The sequence below is a fragment of the Psittacula echo genome (genome assembly GCF_963264785.1).
Source record: "Psittacula echo genome assembly, chromosome: 6".
NCBI classification, from domain to species: Eukaryota; Metazoa; Chordata; class Aves; order Psittaciformes; family Psittacidae; genus Psittacula; species Psittacula echo.
The window spans coordinates 29,115,655-29,133,966 of NC_137743.1; the positions used below are offsets into that span (position 1 = coordinate 29,115,655).

Consider the following 18,312-nt stretch of genomic DNA (forward strand, 5'->3'; position numbering starts at 1 on the left):
GACTCAATGCCCTTGTCCATCCAGAACAGGGGGGAAGAAGAGAGCTCATCTCCTGTCTTTTAAATACCATCGTAAGTCTTATCAGGGGGATAGTGCATTTTAAAGCCTGAGTTTCTATCTCACACTCGTCTCTAGAATTCAGCATTTTCAAAAGCCGATGCAAGATTAAACTTTCCATGCAGTTTCGTGATTCATGTCAGTAGCCAGGGCTGGATCTTCACTCTTCCCCACCATGCCCTGCATGATGGGCAGACAATTCATTACTCCAGGAGAAAGATGGGTGACTGATTATTTTTCTTGCTCTAGGCCATGGGAGTCAGTGCTACAATTAGAAATCCTGCCAAATCCCATACTCAGTCCATGGACAGCTTCACTCATCACTAAGTGACGCTCATACTCAAGTAATTTCATTAGACAAAAACCCCCACAGATTTCTTTTTCTTCATTTTGGGTTCAGGTGGTTTGGCTTTCCATGGAAGAGAAGTTAGTATACAGCATATTAGGATGTTAATATACAGCACTCCAGCTACAGTGTACAAATATCCCATGTGCATACTCTTGATATGCATCGAAGCATCTCTGCAGTGCAGCTACCTTTCTCAGGTGCACCATCCAAAGCTTCTCTTACCAATGTGCTAAAATGAGTTGACAGGAATTCAGCTCACATTTACAGAATAAATATGGATCTTAATGGCTGGTGTACTAAGCCCTACAGTATTTTGGAGCTTGTGTTAACCATGTGAACAGGGTGATACTAATTCCTACAACATATGAACATGGTCACTTTTTCATCAATTTAAACATCTTCCTGAGTAGCCAGACTACAGAGACATCAGTGGGGTTATGGTGTGCCTTCAAGTAGGTTTTAATGTTTTTTTCTATGGCTATGGTTCTTTTTAGCTCATGACTCATCCCACATTCTAAAGAGTTTTTAAATCTCTCTTCTGCTGTATCCAATACTTCTGGTTTACACCACTGTCTTTCTTTGGATGCTCTTCTCCCCACTCACTCTCGTTTCTAGAGCACCACTGAAGCAGTAATCTCAATGTCAGGAATGTCATTGTTGGCTTTTTTTTCTGTTCTCCTCAAGTCACAGATAATCCTTTTCGTCTATTGGCAGCCTGTGTGCTGACACAGCATCCTCTGGTTTGGTTTTATTTTGGTTTGTTCTAATATCCTGATTATCTGCATAGCCCTGATCCTCTGTAGCCTTTGGTATTTCTCCTTCCTCTTTGCAAGAAAAAAAACCAAACCTTGGCATTCTTCCCTGATCTTTGTGAACACTGAGGCAAAAAAAATAATTTAATTTTTTTTCAATACCTGCCTCTTCTGTCACTAAATTACCCTTGTCATCTCCTGAAGGCCCTTCACTGACCTCTTGTTCCTCCTGTACTTGAAAAACATCTTAATCTCTTCTTGCAATCTTCCTTTTGTCTGCCACATACCTCCTTTTCCTTTCCTTATTCTCCTCTGACCCTTTTCTTTCATATTGCTGCTGCAATCTTTGCACTCCACATTTTATCTGATACTTTTTGCTACATGAAGTGCTTTCCAAAGTCCTTTTCTGTTCCTCCTGGGTTAGCCCCGCAAGGGACAGAAAGACCTTGATTCTCAGTTCTTAGTCAACCTTAATATTCCCTTTAAAATAAGAACTAAAAAAATAACAATAATTATAAAAAATAAATTAAAAAATAAAAATGAAAGGAAAAAGCCTGGCCATATTTGGCATGGCTGGGCCTTCAGCGAAGCTTTGTTTCTTGGTTTTGAGTGCACCAAGCTGAGGGGTGATCAAGAGCCCAAACCTGTTCCACCTTACACAGGCAGAAGGCCCCCCTCAGGTGCCATGAGGGTATTCAGGGGGAGAAATCAGGCTCCTCAGCAGGAACCCAAGCATGTCACTGCTTGCACTGTGGACCTGTCTTCCATCTGCTTTCGCAGATGACTGCAAAGGTGACTGCAAAGTCCTTTTTGGAAGGTCCCTGGCATCACCAGCTTGAAGGCAGATGGCATTTGCAGGCAGCCTCAGCACCTTTGCCATAATAAAGGAGAGCCAGATTCACACAATCGGGATGAAAGGATTCTCGGGGAAGTGAGGACAGAAAGACAAGCTCATCTTCCCTAGGATTTCCAAAGTGGGAAGGGACTCAGCTGTAAAATCAGCTCATGCTTCAGAGGACTTGGGTTCACTGCGCTGTCACATGCATAGTCTGCACCTCACTGCCTGAATCTGTACATAAAGTGATTGAAGTTGTTCTATAATTTTCAGATTGACCTTAACTGATAATCCTGGAAAGCTGCTCATTCATAAAACTAAAGATTTTTAAGGTGAGACAGAACACCTGTGACCATCCTCATGTGCCGTCTTCCACCAGTTACTGTTGCAACATGTCCAAAACTTCTGGCTGAGCTACTCTGTCTTGGAAAGACATTCATCTTGCACTGAAACACTGTTAGCCGTAGGGGCCCTATCAAGTGATGGAAAATTCATCACATCAAAACACAGCCACAGTGTTTAATTACCTTTCTTGTTTACAAATATAGGTTGTCTCCATTCTAGTTTGTCTTTGTCCAGCTTCAGCTTCCAATCCTTCCCAGTTTTGGTGGGAACATGTCTCTATGTCCTTTTGTGAAGATCACATTCTCAGAGTTCAAGTGTCAGTGATAAGTGTAACAGAGATTTAAATTATTCAGTATTATAAAAAGTCTGAACATTCTTATTATTGGTAAAGCCATTTCATTTTTGCCACAAATCCCATGGTCTCAATAACATGTGGCAAGGCTTTCCAGAGACTAAACCACTCATAAATGTGGAGAAATGCAATTTATCTGCACCATGGGTCTACCTGGAAAAATGTTCACAAATGAACCCATTGGAGTGACAGAACACAAAAGGGACTGAAGTAAGCTGAAGGGCAGCAGCAATACCTGGAAATTAGGGATGGGGTTTAACGTTGGCAGCCAGGCTGATCTTGGATTTTCTTGGTAACGGAAAGGGCCATTAAATGCCTGAGTAATGGCACTCAAATTGAAGGCACACACTGCTGAGGCAGCTATGCTGTTTCTAGAAAAGGGGAGGAAAAAAAATCAATTTAATCATTAGAACATTGACATTTTCATCATAAGAGACATCAAGCTCCACTCAAATAGAATACATGTAAATTGCTAGGTAGATGTACAGTGATACAAATCTTATAGGGAGCAAAAATAAATAAATAAATTGTAAAATGCAGAGGGGTTGCATGACAATTTTGAGAATGAATTTTAAGCTTGGTTTTAAAATGTCTGTGATTTAAGAGCCACGGAAGCAGTTTGGACAAGAAAGGTGAATACAGTTTAATTTGCATGGATTATTTGTGTCTGTTGTATTTAATTTTTTTTAACAACTCATCTATCTTTATTGATTACAAACAACCTGATTTTTAATCTCCTGGTGTTTCACAAGGTGAAATTTTGTTTTGTGCTCCAGAAATCTTCAGCTATAAAATATATCCCCTAATATTATATATATATTTACATATATATATAAAATATATAAATAAAATATGCACACGCATGAAGGGGAAGGGAAAGGGTGACACTGTGAACCAGGCTGGTTGTTATAGCAGCTCAGCATGCAAAATGGCCTTGCTAATACATGTTTTCAATGATCACAGTTTACTTCTTTGTGTTCCCAGCTGGGAATAGCATCTGTCTCAAGCAGACGATTCACCATGCACGCACCAGCCAGGGGAGGCATGGCTACGGAAATGCTGCTGTAGAAAGGACTCTTTGGAAGGGAATTTGTTTGAGGGATGCTCTGCTGCCCAGTCAGACTCACACACAGATTAGCTGGCCTTTGCTGTTCCATTTCAGTCATGGAGACTCATTTCTGGAAGATCCTGAGCAGGCTCAGCTCCTTTTGCTTCAAGAGGGTAGGAGGGTACTTCCCGGATAGTGAGGACACCTCAAGGAATCTGGCCCAAATAGGAACCTGTGCTAAGTGGTAACCCAAAATTCAAAACTGCTCCCTGCCCTCCCCTTCCCCCTGCTTCTTTTCCTTTTCCTTCTTCCTTTTTTTTTTTTTTTTTAAAAAAAAAGAACAACATTCAGAGAAAAAGATAACAGAATAAAATTAAAAATAGGGCTAGCACAAGAGACTGACTTGTCACAGTGCCTTTTTAAATAACCCAAGCTCTGCTCTATGTATCTTTCTGCTAATTAAAGCAATTTGAATTCTCTGAAAAGAACACATTTTTTAAACTAAACCAATAATTACACTCTCTTGCACAAAAAATAAAAGCCTTGCTCCACAATCTCAGACTGGCAAGCAGAAGAACAGATTCTTTCACAGCACATTTCTTCCAAGAAATACAACATCAGGAAGAGCTTCCTGCTTTGTCTTCCCATTCTCTGCTCCTGCCCCTGTCCCTTACATCCCTGGAGTGATGGAATATCTCACTTCGAACATGTCAAAGCAACACCAGGCAAACCTCTCTCCACTTTTGTCTGAACACCACTGATGCAGTGCATGCTCACAGACAGCAGCTCTTAAGGCAAAGCTAATGATGGATGACAAGTAAATGCCTTCAGGCATATATGGGAAAAAAAAGGGAGAATGAGAAAGAAAACAAAATAGGAAAAGAAAGAATATAACCTCACTAGTCTAACAAAAATATTTTTTTTTTTAATTATATTTTTAGGGCCCTGCTAAGGACTCCATAGTTTAGCCCTTTCCCTTTGCTAGACTGGAGAAAGGAAGAGGTTTTCCATTAAATCTGTAGCCTGTTTTCCTTTCCATCTGTGGCCTGGCATATTTCCCATCCCTCACTATGAAAAGCTTGATTCCAGTCTCAAGCCAGTGACATCAACTTGTGCAGCTGGCTCCTCCATTGTCTTGGCGAGAGGTGCAATCTCCTTTATTCCCACCTCCTACATCCTGTGATTAACTGGGTGGTTTAAAGAGCTCTCTTTCCCACTGATTCAGCTGAGTATAACATAACATGAAACAATAAGTCTATATGTATGGAGATAGGCTGAGAAAGTTGGGGCTGTTCAGCCTGGAGAAGAGAAGGCTGCGTGGAGACCTCATAGCAGCCTTCCAGTATCTGAAGGGGGCCTACAAGGATGCTGGGGAGGGACTATTCATCAGGGACTGTAGTGACAGGACAAGGGGTAACGGGTTCAAACTTAAACAGGGGAAGTTTAGATTGGATATAAGGAAGAAATTCTTTGCTGAGAGGGTGGTGAGGCACTGGAATGGGTTGCCCAGGGAGGTTGTGAATGCTCCATCCTTGGCGGTGTTCAAGGCCAGGTTGGATGAGGCCTTGGGTGACATGGTTTAGTGTGGGGTGTCCCTGCTTATGGCAGGGGGGTTGGAACTAGATGATCTCAAGGTCCTTTCCAACCCTAACTATTCTATGATTCTATGATTCTATGTGGACGTTATCATAACCACTAATACCCTTTTGTTATAAGATGACCCTAAATACACTAATTAATTTTCAAAAATAAGAATACCTTTAAACAAGCAAACAAACACGTCATAGTTTTGCAATGCATTGGTGTTTGATTATAAAGAAACTCAGACTAGAGCATACAGCAACCCTCTTTGGTATGCAGAGCTCATGCAGCAGAATATAAGTCCCAGTGGAAGTTAAAAGAATAATTACCATTATTTCTCCAGTCTGATGACAAATCGGAACATTTTCTCTTTGAACTCTCAAAAGAACATCATGTTGTAGACCCAAAATGCTCCTTGATCTAACTTCAGCTATTATCAATAACTTATTTCTTCAATTAAAGAAATGTTACATATTATATTGTCCTCAGAAGATACAAGAGAGAACGTACATCCCTAATGTATGAAGAGTGACTTAAATGTAACCCAAAGGAGACAGGTAACACTCGTCATGTCTCATGTTAAACCTGGGAGACAGACACAGCAAAAGAGAACTGGAGCTTGCCTATGTCTCCCCACTCATTGTCCAAAAACTAATTGTATGATTTGATAAAAATAATGCAATTTATTAATAATTTTCTCATTTCCAACTTCTGTTCTTGGCTGGATGAATGGAAAAATGGATAGTTAAAACATTATTACTATGGGCATAGAAGTCCTGTCTGATTGAAAAAAACCCCACAAACAAGCAAAATAAAAACCAAACCGAAACCCAGTATAATCTCAACTGCCTAAAGCAGTAGCCAGGTTCCCTTTTAATGTTCAGGATATTTGGCTAACATTCTCTAACTGTTTTTAGAGAACTACTAATGCTACTTTCAATCCCAGGACAGACTTTCCGCAAAGTCCACAGTCAAGGTGCAGTGCTCAGCCCTGTTTATTTTTTGTAGTTCCTTCTCCACTGACTCACTTTTGGCTGACACTGACAATGGCAGTGCAGAAACAAAACATGGAAGATGGATGAGGGTGGCCAAACACCTACTTCCTGGCAGAGGAGGTAAGTGTTTACAGAGTGGGAATAACATTCAGGCTATGTTAACTCTCATAGTGAAATTCCCAACAATGCCTTAGCTCAAGAAGTAGGGGCTGATGCTTTGTGACTTCAAGGGCTAAAGTTCAAGCCCTGTCACACCAGCAAGTGACACATTAAAACAGGAAGGCCCATGTACTTCAGTGGGGCTTTGTTATGGTTTAAGCCCAGGCCGTAAATTAGAACCACGCAGTCTACTTCCCCCCCCACCTTTCTTCCCTCCGCTCCTGGAGGGATGGGGAGGAGAATCAAAAGAATGCAACTCCCACGGGTTGAGATTAAGAACAGTCCAGTAAATAAGGTATAACACAAATCACTACTGCTACCACCAATAACAATAATGATAAAGGAAATAAAAAGGGAAGAGAATACAACCGCTCACCAACCGGTACCTCAACCCCACCCCGCAGTGTTCCAGCCCTTCCGGTAACTCTCAGTTCTACCTCCTGGGCATGACGTGCTGTGGTATGGAATACCTCTTTGGCTAGTTTGGGTCAGGTGTCCTGTCCCTGCTTCCTCCCGGCTTCTCCTCCTCCCTGGCAGAGCATGAGACTCACAAAGTCCTTGGTCAGTCTAAACATTGGTGTTATCAGCTCTGTTCCCAGGGTGAAAGTCAAAAACACAGCGCTGCACCAGCTACTAAGAAGGAGAAAAACTGACTGCTACTGCTGAACCCAGGACAGGCTTCATTTTGGTTTGCTGATGGCTTCTTGGGAACAGATCATTATTCACATTGAACAGTACTGCACTGCACACAAAAAAACCAAAAAAAAGTTGGCTGCAACACAAGGAAGGTACTTAGAGTGCTTGTCATGTGGAGTAACTAACTCAGACTTTCATTCGCTAGTTTACACTTCAGGGGTAACACCTCCATGGAGAACATGTATTATTGAAACTCAATACCATGCAGACCAGTTGTAGCTTGAAACTTATCATCCTAGCTTTGGGCTTCAGAGAAAAAGTTATTTGATTTTCCTGACTTAAAAATATACATGATGAGGTTTTTTTAATATGTTTTTTAATTAACTCCTCCTTTGTGCTTTCACAGCTACACTAAATCATTCCAATTACAACTTTTTTCAATATCAAGCCAAGAAAATGTGCTTATGAAGTTTCAGAAATCATACCTTCCTCTCAGAGTTTAACACTGCTTTTGATTTGTGGACCTGAAACAATCTATAGCAGAGGTAGAGTCCCCCTGGGAAATGTCAAATGCTGTAGTCCACATGACCTTGCTACTATAAAGTGTTGTTCAACAGCAATTTGCTGATTTCAGTCTAGGTTGTTGTGATCCCATCTGCCTCATTCTCCTCCCTCCAGTCCTTCTCTCTCAAGCATATGTACCTGTCCACCTCATGGCCAGCCCCAATGTTCACATAATTGTGTCAGATTGTTCCAGCAGTTAGCCTGGCTGAAATGTAATTATGTTTTTCTGTCGCGTCATTTTTAGACCATGTCTCTGAACTACACAAGCAGCATTGTCACTACAAGAAAATCAGAAGCATGTCACAGCCCAGGTTTATATCAAATGAAGTTACCCTAGAACTGCACAATCACCTTTTATGGACTCCAAGAATCTATGAGCCATGGATTAAAAACATTGTTCTAAAGGCTATATTCCCATGATGGATAACACAGACCTATCTATTCCTTCAAGTTAACCAAAGGATCTTTTGAAAATGATTACTCAGAGTATCTAAGAAATCAGGATATTGTCAGTCTCAGACTTCTGGGAATAGAAGAACGGCAGTAAAACAAGTACAACTTACACATTAGTAGTGAAGACACCATAGATCAGATCTTGCTCGGGAAGGTAGAAGGTGCTTTGCAATTCATTATAATAGAAAGGGATTTCTCCAGCACGGGAGCAGTTCAGCCTGGCCTTCATGAAAGTTGTCCATGTGTCCTCCAGCAAAAATCTTCCTCCAATATCATTTTTGCAAACCCTTGCCACACGAGAATACACTGTTTTCCCACAGTCATGTTCTACCGCGTTCTCACGGAAGAAGAAGTAGGTGAACAAACCAATGTCATAGGCAGCAATAAAGTTAGGCTCTGAAAAAAAGAAAACCAAACCCAACATTTGAAAAGATTTATGCCAATCAGAAATCAATCCATGCTCACTGACCTGCTCAATGCATTGTGCCACAAGCTCCCTTTATTCAGGCTGTCACAGCTGGGACCAGAGGGAGTTTGGAGTCAGCAGAGGACATAAAAACAGTAGATGGAAATCATGATGTAGGGTGATACAGCTCTAGTTCCATACTTCAGATCTTGGACATACCTCCTTGTTTCCCAACTTTATTGGCAAAGTTGCTACCTATTTCAGTGTTCAGCGCTTTACATATGCATTACTATTCTCTGTACCTATACTCGTTTTACAACACAAAGCTTAAGCCTTTCCATTGGGTTTCTTCACCTATTCACTTCAGAAGTGCACCTTATGACGTGTTAAATATGCTGTGTGCATCTGTTGGATTCCCTAGATTGCTCACTGAAATAGTCAACCTGCTCTCCCAGCACAATCACATCTGGCTTTTATCACGAAGCCTTTCCAGTTTCTAGGCACAAACGGTTATCTTATAGCCATAAAACAAAACTGTGCCACAGACTGACAGTATTGAAAACAAGCTCTCTTTAATTATTTTTCTCCTAGAATTATTGTTATTATTTTCACAAGAATTGAAAAAAAACCTGGAATTGGTTTTGTAGTGAATATTTTAATTAGGTATTTTAAAAGCTTTAAAGTGTACAGTCTTTTATCCCAGCAGTTTCTTTGGCAAAAGGAAAAGATCAGCCAATGAATAATATTTGACTAAACAAATTGGTTTTATAGGGTGCTTTTTTAATGTTAATTTCTGAGAAATGCTCAAAGGAAGAAGGAAAAAAGAAAGTACAGAATTCCTTTAATGCTGCAGCCCAGGAGTGAAAGGAGAACAGAGCCACGGCAGAAGGAGAGGAAGGCAGGCTGGTGCTGCTGCAAGGCAGGTTTGGGAGGCAGATGATGGTACAGAGGAGAGGGCAGTGCAAAGCATCTCCCATCAAACTTTCTTCTTCAAACAGTGAACCTTAAAGGGGCTGTTGTGATCACCATCTGACCTTCTGACACACACCAGAGAATTTCACCCTGCAATTCCACCATTGGATTCTGTGACTAACAGGTGAATTGGACCACATCTTTCAAACTAAATCCAACTGCACAATGTCACATTGCTTTACATCCATCACTTTCCTCAGTGACTTGTTCAAATGACTAAAGACTGCCCCAGCTGCAACCTGTACTTCTTTTTCCATTTGACATTATCTGGTTTCAGCTTCCAATCACAGGCTCTTGTCATGACATGTCTGCTAGTTTAAAGAACTTTATCCTGCCAGAAATCTTCTCTTGAGGTAAGTACTTCCACATCATGAGCAAAACACCTTTTATCCCCTTTTCAGAAAGATAAATAAATTGAGCTCTTTAAGTTTCTCACTGTGAGGCAAGCTTTGTAAGCTTCAAATCACTGCACGGCTCTTCTCTGAATCATCTTCAAGTTTTCTGTTTCTTGTTGAAAAGTGGCCAGAATAGGATGAAATTACTCCAATGTTACCAATGCTGCACAGGGGTATAAATCAAGAGTCACGTTAGTTTTTCCAATCACAGACTAGAAACTCGGTTTCTGTTTGTCTTTCCTTTTACTCCCCTCTTCCAATGTGAATTCTTTCTGAATTCTTCATTCATGCACAGACAAGAGGCACAAATTTCTAATGAGTGTATATGGGTTATGCTGCTTCTTGGTCCTAATTCAGAGTCTGGCATGACAACGTCCTTCATCTAAAACTCCGATCTCCATACTGACTTCAGTATGCCTGCAGAAGCCTACTTCAGTCTCATTGAGCTGCAGAGAGTGCACAGTCCCACTGCTCTTACCTTTGATTGAAAGGTCCTGAAATCCAGTAGACAGATTCTGAATATCCTGTCAACTTACCTGGGTCAAAGGATAGAGAGGGGATATTAGGGTCTCCATCCCTACAGTCTGCTCAGACAAGATGTGCTTTGCCCCACTCGGAAGGTGTGAACTCAGTGCAGACATTGCTGGTTGAAATTCTATAGCTTGCTTGATGCAGGGTATCATCACACTGGGGTAGCAGCTGATTTTAATAACTATAAACCCACAACAGCATAGGTTCACAGGGAACACAACGTGCTCTGAAATTTCTCATCTTTGGACTGATCTTGCACTGAAACCAACCATCTTCGGCTGAGGCAGTGGAAGACTACAGGGTGCTTAACACTGTGCAGAACTAGGTCAACAATATGATGTGATGCTTTGAGTTAATTTTGATCTTCGAATCTTTGAGTACTTTTCTTGTTAAAATGATGTATTTGGTCATCTCACAAGACACAGATCCATGTACATGTTAAGTAGCAGGTAAGACCTACTGTCTATATTCTAAATCAACCTCTGAAATACTTCCAGGCTATTTTTAGGTGTCTTCTGGGCTGCATGGATTATTGCACCAGAAGCTCTTCCCCATTGTAACTCTGGATCTCAATATCAAAACAGAAAAAAAGATTTACAAGCCTGTCAAGCTGACTTTAATACACCTCTTGCTCAGATATGATGCACATGACTTTACCATTAAGCCATTTGGAGTTGTATTGCGCTGTCCTAAGTGGGGGAACATTTCCAAGACTGCGGTAAATAGCAGGATCCCGACCAGAGAAATCAATTACAGTTGCAGCATAGAGTTCTCCTCGTGATGTAATCACAGCTGTCGAATTATGCCGAGGGTCATATGGGCACCGAGCCACTCCATTAATTCTGTCAATGATTTTGCTAAGATTTCCTACCTGTATTTAAAAGGAGAGAAGAGAATTTAGAGAGTATCTGGCTTTCTTACTCATATAGAGAATTCTGTTTATCCGTAAGCACTACAAGCAAAACCCTGATTTTAAAAAAACATGGAGCTCTGAAAGTGTAATGTCAGTGATGACTGTAAATTGATCTTTTACATCCATCCTTTGCCAACGTAATAAGAATGTAATGTCAGCAATGACTGTAAATTGATCTTTACATACATCGTTTGCCAACGTAAGAAGTTGTGTCTGAGCCTCACTAATCCCCTTGCTTTGTAAGAAGAGTAATTCCATAGCCAATAAAGCCTGTAGGCCTCAACCCACTCAGTGTGATCAGGCACTCCTGCTGCCAGCACAGGCTTCTAAATCTCCACAGACACCACCTGAATGCATACTAGCATTAAAAAACTACAAAAATAAACAGTGCTCTGGACCTGCTCCTGCCTCCCTTGAAGCCAAAGGGAGTTTTGCCATTTATTTTAAGGAAATATTCAAGTATTCAGCTCAGGAGGTACTCAAGCAAAGCTTGTCTATATTGCCCATTTTCGGCAGCATACCAAGGTTTACATAAGTAGCACCTTGTCCAGATCCAGCTCATCCATAACACGATTTTTTTGCTCCCCACCTGCAGATACACCCACGGCCCCAAAGCAGCCCAAAGGGACCCACAGAAGAAAACCAAAATAATTTTAGATCAGCTAAACATATTGGAACATATTTTCTGCAACCATGATGCCTTGCCAAATGCTGCCCCAAACCATCCATCCAGCCCTCTCTGTCACTGTGAAAGAGGCAAAACAAACCTGTCGACTGGAACACACTGGTGAAAAGGCATTGGTACCACAGGTAAAAACTTTCTTGCCATAAATATTCAGCACTCGGACGTAGTTCTGGCACTCTTCCTATAGGGAAACAAGACAAAGACAAAGAAGTTTTGAAAAGGGGACTGTAGGGTTATTACAATAAAAAAAATTACCTGTGCTGCAGAAGGAATACACTTTCCTTTGCTCTAACTCAGACTGAGGTTTGTTGCATTAAGCAGTGCACAGGTGTAGGGAGCAGTGGTCTAAGTGAGCAAGCCAAATTTGCTGGTTATTTCTATAATCATAGAATCATGCACAGTCCCTGGATAGGATACTATCCATCAGGTTGACTCTCTATTAGCTACACAAGTGCCTCTTTCTCTGCTCTGCTTAGACTGGAGGAGGAATCCTCCCTCTTTTCATGATGATATTTCTGACCTATTTTTCCCAGTAATGCTGCAGCTTTGAAAATGTTGCCCAGACACAAGCTCCAGTGAAGGACAACAGGTCCATCTGCACTATAATTCACAACAGTGCCAGCAGGAAAACGGCATGAACTTCTCTTTAATAGACCAGGCTGGTCAGGAGAAGCTTGAACCCACTGTTGCTTCCTGCCTCCCACAGGGATTGTGTGCTCAGGATTTTCCATAATAGGAGTTTCTTTCAGACCAGGGCAGTGAGAAACAGCAATTCCCCTCTTCTCAGCTGCACAACCAGTTGCTGGTACAAATAGAAAACTCCCTTCACATACCAGTCCCCAAAGGAGTGGGGCTCCTTTCATCCCACCTGGGGTAAGGGTGGTAGCACAAGGGTGCAGCTGGCTTTTTTCAGAAGGCCTCCTTCATGTTGTTGGAGACAGCCACAGTCTCACTCTCTCCCCCTAGCCTCATATCCAGAGACCTGTGGACTGCAGATCAGGTTGAGCATCTCCGGGCAGTTAAGCAGTCTGGGAGGAAGATGCCACATAAGGCAGGGACTTTCTAACAGTACACACAGAGAAACAGAGGTGTAAGACTAACATGCAGCTCCCACAGGCAGTGTAAGCGGCTCAAGAGCCGCCTGTCCCAAGGTTCATCAAAACAGCCCCAAATGAGAGATGTGCAGTGAGGTTGGCACCAGCCTGCCTGCCCTGGGCTCTGGGGCCACCTCAGAGGAAACGATATGAGCAATCACTAATGACTGGCACCCACAGGGCTCCAAGTGAAGAAAGTCTATTATATGCTACTGTAAACAGAAAAAGAAACTTGTTAAAAAATAACAATCTCAGCTGGGTTATCCTGGCTGCGTTGCTTTTCTCCATCCAATAGATCATAATTTGCCACTAAGCTGAGCCTACAGCTGCAGACACCACTTCTCCTTCTGTAAGCAGCCATCACTGCGAGCTTCCCTGTCCCATGCTGTTGATCATTTCCCTGAAGACTTCACTTGCAAGATTCAGCAGTGTGAAAAACCTCCCTGTCATCTGGAAAGGAAGAGCCTTGCTTAGCTGAATTATGTCAGATCTTCTTTCATTTGCTGTATGGAAATCAACGCAATGAAGGATGGCATTTAGCAGAAACTCACCAGTGCTAGCCACAGACATGCACAGGCATGACATGGGGATCTTGCTTTAGGATGGGAGAAGATCACAGGGACTGCACTTCAGAGCCAGCCCAGAAGCACTCACCTAGCCCCGGCACAGGCTACAGAGTGCCACAGAGCAGGTGCTGCCAGTCTTGAGTCTCAGCAGGGCATCAGGGATCAGATACATAATGCCTGGCATCTTAAAATGAGAGCTTAAATTTGTACCTAGGTCAATTTAGCACTTCTTATTTCAGAAGCAGATCAGTCATGGTGACTGTGCATCAGTCTATCAAATAGGACCTTGAGAAGCTCTGTCCCACCTGCCTTCTGTTGAGAATAGAGGTCTCACCATTTCCTTTAATAAGATGAAGGGCTTGCTAGTCCCTCTGCTCAATCCTGTCATTGTTATGTGATGTTGTGAGCCCTGTTAGTTATTCCCTGCCCTAGAGATGTCTGCATTCATGAGTAGGTTAAGTAATTCCTCTTTCTGTAGAGTACAGTTATTGAATTCCACATAATATTAGGACCACTACATATGTGACTGTAAAGTGCTAGAAATTCTTGAGGGGATGCTATTAGAAAAAGGTATGGGCTCCTCTCCCATTAGTGTTTTGTTTTCAGAATATGACTGATTTAACGTCTACCCAGAATCCACGTCTCTACCCAAATTTCGCACAATAAGAGAGTACACATCTGCGCCCTCTCCACTTCCACCTTTCCCTGCTTTGTGCAGAATCTGAACATAGCTTCTGACCTAAACCAGATAATATCTTTAATGTTGCTGGACCCTTTCCTGTCCAGGTACTTCAAAATATTCCTAACCAAAACCCTGTCCTGCAGAAATTCAAAATCCTGATTTGCAGAATTCTCTTCTTTGCACATAACTATATTAAAAATTAACAAGCTTCTATTTCTATAAAAGCTTCCCAGCTGAGAATATAGCACACAAAAGAAGAATTTTTCTGCTAGGTCGTGTGCTGGATGGTCTTCTGGAATTTACTGGCAGAGATCCATCTGTTGTACACTTTACTCCAAGGCATAGTAGCCTGGCCTGGTAGGGATGCTGGAAGCTGGTAAAATATGGTGTCCTTTAGCCTAATTAAGCACAGTTTTATTTGTACCCACTCAGTCTAAGGCAGAATTTATTTACTGAAACAGAGGAGAAACCACACTGAGCAAATACATCTGCTGCTGTTTGAACCTGCACCTGAGTATTTAACCTGCAACTTCAATCCCCCTCCCAAAGGTGGTAGCAAAGAGCAGAAGCACAGTCCATATGGATGTGGTGTTAGACTGGAAACATTTGACAACTGATACTTTTAAGAGAACTAGATGCACCAAACTTGCTCATTATTTCATTGGCTGTAAAAGGCAGAAATTCGGGTGACTAGTGGATATTTTCTACTCTGTTTAAAAAATGATGCTACTAGGTGTGGGCCATATCCTATGTTCCTATGAATGAACTGAGTAGGTGTTTTCCCTGGATCTGCCCCACTGATGATGGTAGCTGCGCTCCATGCTCCCGGAGGAAGAGCAGTGACAATATGTTCATTTTATACATTGGTCTCAAAACAATCATTCAACTTAATGTTCTGAAACAGATGTACATCATCTGCCCTGTTCTCTCAGCTGGGTGAACCAAACATGCAGGTGCTAAAGGACTTGCCATGGTGACATACGGAGTCAGAGTTGATACTGAAGGACAGCAATGACAGACTACACCTCTCTAACCTGCCTGGCCTGAAGAGGAATACTGTGCTCATCTTGTATTCCTTATTGCAGTACCCACTACCAGTCACATCAGTCTATGAAAACCTTCAACAAAAGCAAAGAAGAAACTTAACCACTTAAATGCTCCAGCTTGCAGGATTTTTCTAAAAACACTGTTGGTGAGATTTACATTAGATCCTCTTTCTGCCCTGTTGTCCAAATAACTAGCAAGAAACACCCTCCTCTCTGTGTTCTTTAAACCAGTCTGGATTTGCTCTGAAACGTCATTCAGCACTCTGCTCTCTGCAACAATTTATAGCCAAGGCAACTGGTTAATAAAATGATCTCAGAAACCCCTACAGAAAATAGGAGCTCTTTAATGCAGTTTCTTCAGTGTGGCTGGAAAACTCTAGGCATATACGAGGCAAAATTCAGATGGGCTTTAGTATAGCTGCAAAATCTGGCACGCTTGAACCCAGTTCTGTCCAGACGAGTCAATATTTGGATCCTGCTCTCACATTATGGAGGAGACAGTTAAATCTGTGTATGATCAGTCTGCAAATCTCATCACCAGAAGATATTATCTGGATCAAGAGATTAAGGATTTAAATAAAGGTAGAAGACTGGGTATTTATATGGTTAATAAGAATAACTCAGTTATATTAGTTGGGATTATTATTAAATATATGGCAGAGCTGATAAAAACTTGTGGCTTACCACCAGAGCATGAAGCATATCTCTGATTTTCCTACAAGTTGCATATTACCCACCTTGGGGTTCTTGCTCCTTCCTCAAAATTACCTGATACTGGTCCCTTTTTTGAGATAAGGGCTTAAATTGAGCAAGTAGCATTTTTCTTCTGCCTAATGACCCTTGTTTTCCCAGAAAGGCAGAGTACATGACTTCTAGTGCTCAACCCTACAAAGCACAAGTTCTCACTGTCACTAAGAGAATAAACTTCACTGGAGCCTGTCCCTCTCACCCCACTCAGTTTAAGCCTGTCTTCATTTATTTCATTTTTTGCAACATCTAGATTTAAATGTGTCTGTCTGTGAATGCTGTAATGTCCATGACTGCGAACAGAACCATGCTTCTTTCTAGCTCTGAGAGATGTCAGGCTGCTTTGAAAGAACATTTTAAACCTGAGAAGCAAAAGTGGTACCCTGTTACTCCCTTCATTCGTGCGGACAGATGAGCAAATGGAGGGGCTGAACTCCTGTGGCTTTGGTTTGAAGTAAAATTCAAACAGACGTTTTCAGGACGCTGTGAATAAGGCAGCTGTAGGTGCTTCTTGAGTCGTTTCTTTTGTTACAAACCCTTAATCTCATTGTATAGATGTATTTTTCTTTGAAAGCCTATAACCATATATAGGCAGTACTTTAATTGGCCTTTTACTTTAACTAAACCGCTGCAGCTGTGTTGTCAGTGATCTCCTTTTTCATTCTTTTTTTTAGGCTAACACTATTTGATCACATACTGATATATTTTAATCACAGATTAAAACCAGTTATATGCTGCATGAGAAAATTAGCTGTTTCAGATGGTCTGCCATCCTCAGTAAATAAACACAAACTCCTTGAGTGCAACCCGGAGTTCAGAGAATCAGCCAGCAGAATGCTGTGTTACACCTTCAAGAACATTTTAGTGTGCAGGAAACATTTAATGTATCTGTTGCATTTCATCACGATTTGTTAGAAAACAATTAAGACCTAACATGTTCTTGAGCGTTGCTCAGATACCTGTATTTATTCCTTTGGACAAACAATTCTGTTAATCAGTTTAAGCCAATGCCCTGACCAAGCTCTTTCTCCTTTGAGTCCAATAGATAGCAAAGAGAATTGCTGATTATTTTTCCAGCCAAGTTTTCTTTAATGAACTTCAAATTTGGGGGCTGATTTTGCATTGCTACCTTAGCAGAAGTGCTAGGAATGTAGGTTCAGATCTCTAGGAACAGTTGCAGAAGGGGAAAAATACCTGACCATTTCCCAGTTATTTCTATTTGCCTGGAAATTTATATGTTGCTGTCCTACCTGGAAGCCGCTAATTCACAAGTGGCATGGAGATTCCCAGCTCCACTAGATAACCAAAACTTACATCCTTTAGGACACAGAGTCACTTGAAAGCCTGAAAAAGCTGATTCCTCCATAAGCTCAGCAATATTTGCACCAAAGCTGTTCAGTTGGGCTGAAACCTAAGTCTAGGATTTCCCTGTAACCTGGTGTGAATCATAAAACATCCCCAGCATCAGAACATCATACAAAAACAGGAAGAAGCTCTACTGGCAATACAGTGGTACCACCAGCAGCAGGATACCTATCAGACATTTCTCTTGATTCTTTCTTGCTCCAGAAGCATTATTACTGTGTCATCTTTCTCCTGGTTACACAAAGCTCTTAGGACAGCACGTAAGAGCTGCCATTTTCACAAATGGTCCCTTTTTATGTTTTGAAATGATAGTGTGCAGCTTTTGGAAAGTTAACAAATAATTCTGTGCTTAGCCAAGAGAAAGACCAGAGTGCTCATGTTTAGAAAGCCACAACTTTCCATGTCGGGCAAAATTCCTTAGATGTGGTAGATAAACTGGAAGCTGAACAACTCCTAATGAAATTAAATACATCTCTTCCCCTTCTGCTGTATCCATCATTCATTTTAACTATAGACTCTGGGTGATTTCATTTGGAAGACAGAAACAAAGGCAGCATAGCACTGACTTTGTTCTCTGCATTGTCTCTCAGTAATGTGGGTGCTTTCCAGGGGACAATTTTAGGTCCTGATCATGACACATTTTATAAATGCTGCACTAATAAGAATGATTACTCATGGAAGCCAGCATGGGTCTCTAGAGACATGGCAAGTAAAGCATGTACAATTCTTTGAGGAAATCACAAGTTTTAGTTGATAAAAATAAGATAAATGAGAGACTATTCTG

General features: G+C 41.5%; 1 protein-coding gene across 1 annotated transcript in view; it reads right to left on the reverse strand.

Moving 5' to 3' along the window:
• The window catches only part of SEMA5B (semaphorin 5B), a gene marked incomplete at both ends in the record, with an annotated part of 136,047 nt that overhangs the window by 58,490 nt on the left and 59,245 nt on the right, over positions 1-18,312 (reverse strand). Inside the window, 4 exons of the mRNA XM_080621298.1 lie at positions 2,926-3,061; positions 8,237-8,522; positions 11,088-11,301; positions 12,111-12,209. Coding sequence (XP_080477424.1) covers positions 2,926-3,061; positions 8,237-8,522; positions 11,088-11,301; positions 12,111-12,209 — 735 coding nt within the window. The remainder of the gene's footprint in view (positions 1-2,925; positions 3,062-8,236; positions 8,523-11,087; positions 11,302-12,110; positions 12,210-18,312) is intronic.